At 39.9% G+C, this 9,812-nt stretch overlaps 2 protein-coding genes across 4 annotated transcripts in view; one reads left to right on the top strand and one right to left on the bottom strand.

The window, feature by feature from the left end:
* Positions 1-2,025: 2,025 nt before the first annotated feature.
* On the bottom strand, positions 2,026-2,789 carry LOC134225570 (uncharacterized). Its single transcript, XM_062705753.1, has 2 exons — positions 2,711-2,789; positions 2,026-2,655 (listed from the first exon to the last, which is right to left on the bottom strand). The coding sequence occupies exons 1-2, from the start codon at positions 2,768-2,770 to the stop codon at positions 2,188-2,190; spliced, it is 528 nt and encodes a 175-aa protein (XP_062561737.1). The 5' UTR covers positions 2,771-2,789; the 3' UTR covers positions 2,026-2,187.
* A 2,302-nt stretch (positions 2,790-5,091) lies between these two features.
* LOC134219980 (uncharacterized) overlaps positions 5,092-9,812 on the top strand; it is a 36,598-nt gene continuing 31,877 nt past the window's right edge. For 2 of the 3 annotated variants that reach the window (XM_062698902.1, XM_062698901.1), the window contains exons 1-2: positions 5,092-5,319; positions 5,380-5,578. In XM_062698902.1, the coding sequence (XP_062554886.1) occupies positions 5,279-5,319; positions 5,380-5,578 (240 nt within the window). In that variant the 5' untranslated portion in view covers positions 5,092-5,278. The remainder of the gene's footprint in view (positions 5,320-5,379; positions 5,579-9,812) is intronic. The other variant, XM_062698900.1, reaches the window with a different exon arrangement.

The raw sequence follows: 9,812 nt of genomic DNA, 5'->3' as shown, positions 1-9,812 counted from the left end.
TATTGTTAATTTCATTAATTAATTTATGTTATTTTTCCTTCTCCCGTTTTTTTTTTTGCCAGTTTACAATCTGAAGACTGGGTTCACTCGCTGGCTTCTTTCATCTGCTGCTATCGAAGAGCATAAATTATGATCCCAAGCGGTTGATACGGTTTGTGTTGGGTCATTTTTTTTCGTGGTTGAAAGATGCTTTATCTTGCTTTTTCACTGACACCAGTTAAACAGAAAAAAATCTCATCTACACACAGAGTTAGTTTGAAAACTCTCAATCAACAACTCGTAAAAGCCATTAGATACAGGGTTTTACTAACTTTTATCCCTTTCCGTTATGAGTCATTAATTTTCAATACGACAACCAATTGATTTCAGCCCAAGTAACCACTTTTCGTCCGCACTCAACCAATCGAAGGATTTTTCCAGACGTCGACGGCAAAAATTGAGACCGAGTAGGAAATTAGCTTTTTGTCATTACCAACAGCCGCTAATATCGGCTACAACAGATGAGGACAAAAACGTCTTTTCATTAGCAAAACAGTTGTACTTTGCCATCCCCCACAAAAGTCCCACTTTGGCACTCGCAAAACAGGAGCAAATCTCAATCGGTCTGTGTTACAAGAACAATATCCCCACAAAGAAGTAGGATTTTCATTAACACATAGGAAACCTTAATAAACAGCGTAGTTCCCCGGACTTTCTTACCGATGCACGCTCGTTCACGTGGAACCCCTTTTTCAACCAGCAACTGCTAATATCGCAGTGTCTGGCTTCTTAAAATCTATGGAAGTGCAGGCGGACCACAGGCGGGGAAGTCCATGAGGAAAACTTCGACAATAAAAACCGAAACCGAAAACTTACAAGATGTTTTCCGGATAGTACGGTAGGAGTGGATTGTTGTAACTTTTTTTTTCCTTCAACTGCGTTAGTCTTCTTATTTGTCAACGGTCGGATGAATGAGGACCAATGAAAGCGCCTCGTTGAGAGCCTATTGGAAAGGTCAACTTGAGAATATCCAACAAATGCAATATTCCATTTTAAAGCGAACAGAATGCTACGAAATTTCGCTCAAATATTGGAATTCTTTGATTAATTGAGTGCAAAAGGAGATTCAGACATTGATTTTCTCTTGCACATATATGCGGATCCAATAATTAATTAATGTTCAATAGATAGATAGGTAACTGATCTATCAACGGTGGAATCAACCGGTAGTGAAGTCCCGATGGAAGTCCAGAGATAAAATAGATTGATCCCGACTGATATCTGAGAAATTTTCAGCTAATGGATAACAAAACTGAAACCACAGAAACAATCCCCTCCATTGGGGTTCACCGGGGCTGAAAGAAAAAAAAAAACGAAAAATGTAGGGGAAAACAAAATGAATTTTCCACAATTATGCCAGGTTGCTTTGATGTGATTGAAAAGTGACGGGCTCAACCGGTGTCAAACGAAGTAAATCCGCACGGAGCGAATGGCTGAATGCGAAAAGACGCGGATGAGCGAGGGTCGGCTTTCGCTTTCTTTGAGGATTTTCTTGTCATGACATTTTTTTTTGCTGTTCGAATGAAATCTGTTCCTGATCTGCGCTATTATGAGCCGCTTAATTTTTTGTTCGGTTTTTTTTTTCTTAAGCCCCAGAGGAAACAGTTTGTCAGGAAGCCAATTTTCGATCGTGTTTGTTGCAATTTTCATATGACTCAGTCCCTAACTAGAAGAGAGCGGATATGATTCAGTCAGACAACCGCATCGTCTGCTGTGGCGAACGAAAAAGATTGCATGTTCTGCGAGAAGTGCAAAGCCAGGGTGAAATAAGGTAACTATCTCCCCGCCCCTCCCAAAAGGAGGTTAATTTCCGTTTACCCGTTTATTGGAGAGCGCGAGGAAAACTTTTGCCACTCGCTGTTGCACCCCATTTTGGCTGCCGCCACCAATAAAAAAATCAAGCATGGGCATTTTTTTCGTTTGCCGCAAACGTTGGTCTCGAACTAATTTAATTAGCCGTTTCCTGAACTGTATGCAGAGCAGAAATTGGATTTATATTTTTATTTTCAAACAAAGGGTATCATTACATGGTGGATATGTGGAACTTCGTGACAGTTCGATTTAGTGGCTGCAGCAATTTCGGTCGTCGTCGAAGTTTTGATGTTGAGATGATAATTGACAAACTCCTTAATGGAAAAATTGAGTTTGTCAGTGCACAGATATGGTGGCAGAAATTCCCATTATTAAGCGATTCTCTTCTAGAATTTGAGTACGCAACATATAGGACCCTTTGGGGATCATTCGCGGCAGCATTTTCTCGTCCAGCTGAAAGTCCTTGATGGTAACATCCAGCTTCGGGAAGGGACACGTGCCTCGATTGGGAAAATTTGATACCTTTCGAAGTGGAGGAATAAACATATCTTCTGTATCAAGGTATTCGCAGAAAACTCGTTCATTCCGAAAGATACGCTGATTGTAACCTGGCCCTGTGATGTCCTTCGATAAAACTTCCAATCGAATTCTTGCTTCGTTGCCCATTACTCGGAGAATACTAAATGTACCGGATATTGTGAAAGTGTTTCGACCGGCTCGCGTGATCCGGAGTGTACCAAAGTCAACCGCGTCTGGATCTGAGCTTGGGTCCGGCATCATGGATTCGATGGTGACTTCGTAGGTCTACGAAATATTTAGTTGAAACAAGAACATGCAAACAGACGTGGGTACTTCTTACCTGTGTTTTCTCAATGTAAAAAACCACATATATTAGGGAAACAAATATGGTGTACCGCATGGTCAACAGTCTATGTCCATCGATGTACCAGAAACAAATGACACAAAGTATTCGTGGATTAACAATATTTGTAAAGCTTAAACATGCGATCTGTATAATTAGCTGTACGGTACTCGATAGCATCCCAACACGCAATGATTTTTCAACAGCCAATGGATAGAGCTTCCCGTACGAACCGGATGTACTCGAATGGATATACTTGTCATGATATATCAAAAATATGCACAAACAATCACGTTCATTCAAAAAGATGTCAGACCCTGAAAAATTGTAAAAACTGCGTTTTGGAACCCAAACTGAATCCTAAACTGCCAATCAATATAACAGTTTACGCAGCAGCAACAGATCCAAAAAGAGATTTATGTTTAGTTAATGTCCACATCTTAACTACCGAAGTGTAATATATTTAGTGGATTGCCGTTTGACAAGAGAATGGAAATGGTATGTCCCTCTTCTTGTAACAGAATTTCACCCTGGTTTATGCCAAACGGAACGATACCAAAAGAAACACAAGAATATGTATTGCCTCGACCAAGGTTGCTTCGTTACAACTATGACAACCTTTGTAGTGCGCTATCGATTATCGCAACCAACTAACTGGAAATTACAAAAAAAAAATATCGTGAGTGCAACTACCCTTCGGTTGCGATCGGCTTAACACCTTCCCTGCTACATAGAAAAACGTTTCTCACTTTAGCGCCAACACACTCAAGGAGTGGGATGTGGGAACGCACGGTTTTGTAGCTTGCCCTGTGCACCTGATGTTCGCGACGCCAATAAGGCGATGGCGGCCTTGCCTCCGCGTGGTTCGGCTTTCGGTACTCGCTGCCTTTTCTGTTTCCAATAAAGAAACCTTCGTTTGAAGGATAATTCTTCAAACGGTTTTCACCTATTATTACCTAGCCACAAGCCACAATTCACTTGTTTTTCTTGCCTACCTGATTTTCTAATTTGATCAGCCTTTATAATTTTTCCACTTAGTCACTCTCTTCACTCTGAACTACCACTTTCAACGACGACCAAAGTTAAAAAGAATAGATTGATCTGTCAAACTAAGGAGGAAACCTTCCAAAACTGGAAGGGCCTCATCGGATCGTGCATCACTTGTTACTTGGTGATGAGCTGGATTACTGATAAACAAGTGTATAACAGTTTATTTACGCTGGGCGGCAGCCACTCGCGCGAGAAAGGTACTTGCCTAGCGTAGCGTTAGAAATCTAACGCAGCTAAACTGACGCGTAATGTGTCACTGTGCGCTTGTTGCTTTCGCGCGAGCACACAGGTTATTGCCAATTGCTGTTACATATCACCCTCTATCTTGGCCTAGAAAATTTTAATAAAATTCAAGTTCATGAATTTTATTAAAATTTTCTTTTACATTCTTCAGCTTTTTCTGGTGTTGTTTCATTTTTGTTCTATTTACTCAATGTCGCTCGTTCTACGCAGATAGGTGCTTTCACCACTACATAATACACTTACGATTTGGATCATATACACTTATTCGCTTTGATTTTTCTCTTTAACTTTCTCTTACTCGATATTACTCACGCACACATTTTCTTCTCTATGTTATATACGACGAAGTTCGAAACTATAATAATCCATCATGGCCGTCGAAAAACTTATTCGAATCTAATTTTTTTTTTCACCCCAAAAATATTTGGGCACGCGCGGGGTTTAATTTTACGCATCGATACGGAACGATAATACTCCAAATATATTTGGAAAGGTTGTTGGGTTTTCACTCCCCGACTCATTTTTGAACTCGCGAAATTGTATGCCGATTTCCCGTTGAATCATAAATTATTGCAAAAACTGACGAAACTGAACCGACGGTACGAAAAACCACAAGCGACCGCTTGCGAAAGAGGATCAACGGAAACTATCGGTCCTATATTATGCTGTCCGCTTTTACCGTTCTACTTCTACTGTAGAATCTACCTAAACTTACAGTGCTGGAAGATTTTTTATTTCGACTGGGGAAACAAAAAAAAATGGGTCATTTAGACTGATCGTGCTTAATGATAATCTTCTCATCTATACTAATAGTTAATCTAGGTGATCAATGATGCTAAACGAAAATATGTCATTCATATGCTTATTCGAGTCATAAACAAAGAGAAAACTAACAAGCATGCAAAAACATTGCTAGCAAATTTTTTTGTCTGATTATTTCACTACCAAAATCCTACTGCTAATAATCTACATGACCACCCTCTGTTGGTCGGTGTTGGATTGAAAACCGATTCTCTTTCTGGTGGGTTCGCTCAACCAACCTGTCACGAAACAAACTGAACGAAACTATTAGTTGTCGTCGCGAATCTATACGCAGTGTACGCGAGTGAATTCGTGGTGAAAAAAAAAACTGTCTATCTTTCTGAAGCTGTAACTAAAAAACTGATGTGAATTTAAAGACAATTATTGTTCCGTTGTAGTGAATTTGTTATGTATAGTGTGAGATATTAATAAAAAATTGACAAAATTTGACCGGCTGTTTGAAAAACGAAAATGGCTGACGATATACGAAACGGAATCTCTTGCATGTATTGGTAATTGTGAAAAATTATATATTCTACGACCCAAAACTAACGGATTTGTTATGTATTCAGGTGGTATAATCATCGAGTTGGTGCAAAAGAATCAGCTCCAAGTGTGTGTGCTGCATGGCATCATCTTCACTGCATCCACGATGGTGTGTTTTTATTATTTCTTGTTGGCCTACCGCAAAGCGTCGGCGTACATAGCTCGTCACAAACGCAAACGGATTTGCGTGGCGATGTTCCTGCAACTCAATTTTCGGGTGAGGAGGTATGTGTGTATGTTATTTCCTACGACTCAACCCTACTTAGAGGAGGTAATTCGAACAGTTTTTTTTTGTTTTCGTTCGCCTCTAGAACGAGAGGCAGACATAGCTGTAAAACGACAAAAATTGTCAATGTTTTGTTGCAGGAGATATTTATCTCCAAACTAAGCAAGAATTTGCTATGTGTTTGCTTTTATTTTGCATTTCGTTTTTTTAGTTTTGATGCGTGATAAACACCAAGGATTTTATTCGAAACTAAATCTTTGAGTTCATAACAGCAGGTTCCAACTTTTTTAGTGACAATAGCTTCGTCATACCGTGGTGCCAATTTAGCGGTGAAATCATTTGCTTTATTTGACAAGTGAAAGTTTTTCTTAAGTACAACTTCTCCCTCTTCAAATACGTTTTGATTATTCGAACGGGAATTATAGCTGGCGGAGTACCTGTCATACGCTTTTTGGAGATTTATTTTGACTGCTTCGTGCAGCTGTTTTTGTTCGATTGAATGTGCTGAGGCATTTGATTGATTCAAATCCTTGTTCGTAGCGCGAAGTCTAGTGTATTCTTCCCCGGAACTAATTCTGTTCCTTCCAAAATTGGTGAAGTAAGGAGAATATCCAGTTGAGTTATGGACACTGTTTCTAATTGCGCAAGCAATATGTTGGACCCCTTTGTCCCAATCTTTTTGCGACTTATCAATAAGGGAAGCGCGGATTGCCGAGGTAATAACTCGATTAGCCCTCTCCGTCGGATTTGGAGCCGGGTGATAAGCTGCTAAATTCCAGTGCTGCACATTGTACTTGGCGAGGAAACTTTCAAATTCCTTAGCCTTAAATTGTGGGCCGTTATCTGATATTAACACCGCTGGGACTCCAAAGAGCAAGAATATATTATTTTCTAAAAACGTGATGAGAGAAGAAGTTTTAGCTTGTCGCAGTACCTGGACCATCGTAAATTTTGAAAAATGGTCTGTGACTACTAACACCCATGAATTTCCAGCTCGTGTTCGAGTATACGGACCAAGAAAATCGACTGAGATCATTTCCCACGGTCTGTCGCACATTTTTGGTTTTCCACACGCAGGGTTGGGATTGACATTATCCGTTTTCGCTCTGCGGCAGGTGAGGCATGTTTTACAATAACGAAGAATATCACCGCTCATTCTTGGCCATGAGTATCTTTCAGCGACTGCTTGAAGCGTTTTTTCATAGCCGAAATGAGCAGTATCGTGTATATTTTGAATGCAATTTGTTCTTTCGAAACATCGAGGCATATATTTCCAACGGAATGTTGGATCATCAACCTTGGCAGCATTAGTAACAAATTTGTAAATCTTGTCATTGCTAACCTTGAAATCTTTATATTTGTCTGGAAACTGGATAATTAATTTTTTTAAGTTTTCGTATGGCGTATCAATCAGTGCTTTGCTGTCGATCGCATTGATTGACCTAGATAGTGCATCTGCGCTTATATTGTCCTTGCCTTTTTTATAAACAAAGTCAATGTCGTATCCTTGTACCTTCATTGCCCATCTGGCTATGCGTGGACTTTTGCTGTTGATCGACATTGATTTGAGGAAGGTCAGACTCATTGCGTCTGTCAAGATTGTGAATCTAGTCCCCTCCACGAAATGCCTGAAGTGTTCGATAGCCATCAACATGGCTAAACATTCACGTTCGGTTGCGCTGTACTTGCGTTGCGTCGATGAAAGCTTTTTAGAAAAATAAGCAATGCATCTGCGTTCTCCTGTTATCTGTTGTGTTAAAACAGCTCCCATGGCAACATCGGAACTGTCTGTTTCGATCGCGAATGGAAGTGAAAAATCTGGATTCGCCAAAATGGGCGGCGAGGTCATCGCCGATTTTAGACGGAGCAAAGCCTCATCGGCGGCTTTCGTCCACGTGAATTTCGATTTGCCCTTTTTTAATAAATCGGATATAGGCGCAACGATATCGCTGTATCCTTCAATAAATCGCTGGTAAAAACCTGCTAACCCCAGTACTCTCCTAACATCTTTTACGTTTTTAGGGTTCTGGTAATTTAATATCGCCTCGATTTTGGAACTGTCGGTTGAGATTCCAGCCTCGCTTAAAATATATCCAAGGTAGCGTACAGATTTTTGGCAAAACTTTGACTTCTCTATGCTGATAGTTAAATTTGCAGCTCGTAGCCTTTTTGCAACAATTTCTAAAAGCTGAAAATGTTCGTCAAGCGTTCGGGATGTGATGATTATATCATCTAGATAAACGAACACTCGCGGTTGTAAATCAAATTTGAGGACCTTATTCATTAGTCTACAGAGAGTGGCGCCACTATTCAGTAGGCCGAAAGGCATGGTTCTGTACCTGAACAAACCTTTGTTAGTCCTAAATGCCGTGTAGTCCCGGCATTTAGGGTCCAAAATTACCTGGTGATACGCATCTTTCAGATCTATAATCGTAAAATATTTTGAATTCTCAAGACGTTCCAGTATATTGACCATATTTGGAAACGGATATTCGTCTCGCTTAGTCATTTGGTTTAGGCGTCTAGCATCGAGGCACAAACGCCAATTACCATTGGGCTTTTTGACCGGAAGTAGTGGATTCACGAAATCACTCGTACATTCCTCTATTGCTTCCATGCTTATCAGGCGCTCAATTTCTCTGTCCACTTCTTGTTCTATTTTTGGAGAATATTTATAGGTCGGCATTTTTTTAGTTTTGGCATCTGGTGTTAATTCGATTGTGTGCTGAATTAAACTTGTACGCCCTATTTTTCCATTATACGATCTAGGGAATTTGCGAATCACATCAACTAATATTATTTTTTCTGAATGTGTCAGTTCATGCTCTGTACTAATAGATTCTGGTGTTATTTCACTGACATCTGGTTCTTCAGGGAATGGAATATTTAAACTTTCGTCAATTTCGGGTTCTGATTCTGTTACCGGTTTATCAGTATCAATAGTCAGACAATAAACTGTGTTTGGCTTAACTTGACCTAATTGCTTGGATTCATCTTTGTATTTAATTTTTGGGTTTGTTATGATATCGGAACCACTTTCAGTTGTAGGTCGAATATCAAACGCTTTCCAGAAGTCATAACCGCAGATTAGGTCTTTTGATATTTCTGGTATCACTACTGTTGGTATTAATTTGGTTTTACCATCGAACGTAAATGGCAAGTTCACGAAACCATGACAGTTTAGTCTCTCACCATTAGCTGTGTGGACCTTTAAATTTGGTTTTTGCATTTTTAGGTTCCACTGCCTGACCAGGTCAAGCGAGCTGATTACGGAAATGCTCGCGCCTGAATCTAAAAGACCAACGAGTTTTGTGCCTAAAATTTCAACTTCGACGTGGGGACAAGTAACTAGACTGAGGTTGATTATAAAGATTTGATTGAAATAGTTGTATTGCAGTGGGATCTCAGGTACTTTGAGCTCGGAAGAAGGTGGATCCCTAGTGACTTCTTCGCTGCTTAGTTTTTTTCCTCGTTATTCTGACCGTGTTGTTTTGGGCAACTGCTTTTTGTAACATTTGGTTCACCACAAACGTAACAGTAAACACGTTTCTGTTCCTGGCAGTCTCGAGCGACGTGACCCGATTTTCTGCAGTTCCAACAGTTAATCAGAACTATAGATTCTTCGGCAGCATTATTAGGATTTGTGTGGGAGGCTTTGGTACAGCCGTGAACTGTGTCTCTCCTGAAATCTCTATTTCTAAAGTTGGATTTCACACCGTGGATTGCGTTTATTTCTTCGTTCTCTTCATCATTCAGAGTGAGATCTTCAAACTGTTCTAAATCGATTTGGTTAACGTTTTGAAAGTGTCCCCTCGTGATTGTTGATGAGTAAAGACTAGGCTCTAACGCATCAAATTGGTAACAATAATGTGCCAATTCATTAATAGATTTTACTCGAATTAACGCCAACCGTCTTCTATACGATATTTTCGTATTATCAAAAATAAGTTTAAGTTTTTGATCCTCGCTCATTTTGTGTGTTAAGCTTTGGGATAAGCGCTCCATGTCTGCTAAATAGGCGATAAATCGCTCATTTGAGCGTTGTTTTCTTTCTCGCATTTCGTCTTCAACCGCTTTATCCTTATTAGGATTTTCAAAGCTCATGGTAAGATAATGCACCAAATGATCCCACGTTAAAAACTTTTCCCAGTATGTGAAATACCACTTTCGAGCTTCTCCGGTAAAAAAAATGTAAGCTTGTTGTAGCAAATCTTCTTCGTTTACTCGGTTGGC

This window comes from Armigeres subalbatus, chromosome 3 (genome assembly GCF_024139115.2).
Source record: "Armigeres subalbatus isolate Guangzhou_Male chromosome 3, GZ_Asu_2, whole genome shotgun sequence".
NCBI classification, from domain to species: Eukaryota; Metazoa; Arthropoda; class Insecta; order Diptera; family Culicidae; genus Armigeres; species Armigeres subalbatus.
This window is presented reverse-complemented; position numbering and strand designations above follow the sequence as displayed.

Excerpts from the sequence above, each read along its gene's own strand:
- LOC134225570 (XM_062705753.1), bottom strand. The coding sequence starts at position 2,770 with ATGCGGTACACCATATTTGTTTCCCTAATATATGTGGTTTTTTACATT. Across the intron at positions 2,656-2,710 it reads TTTACATTGAGAAAACACAG|ACCTACGAAGTCACCATCGA; the intron begins GTAAGAAGTACC and ends AATATTTCGTAG.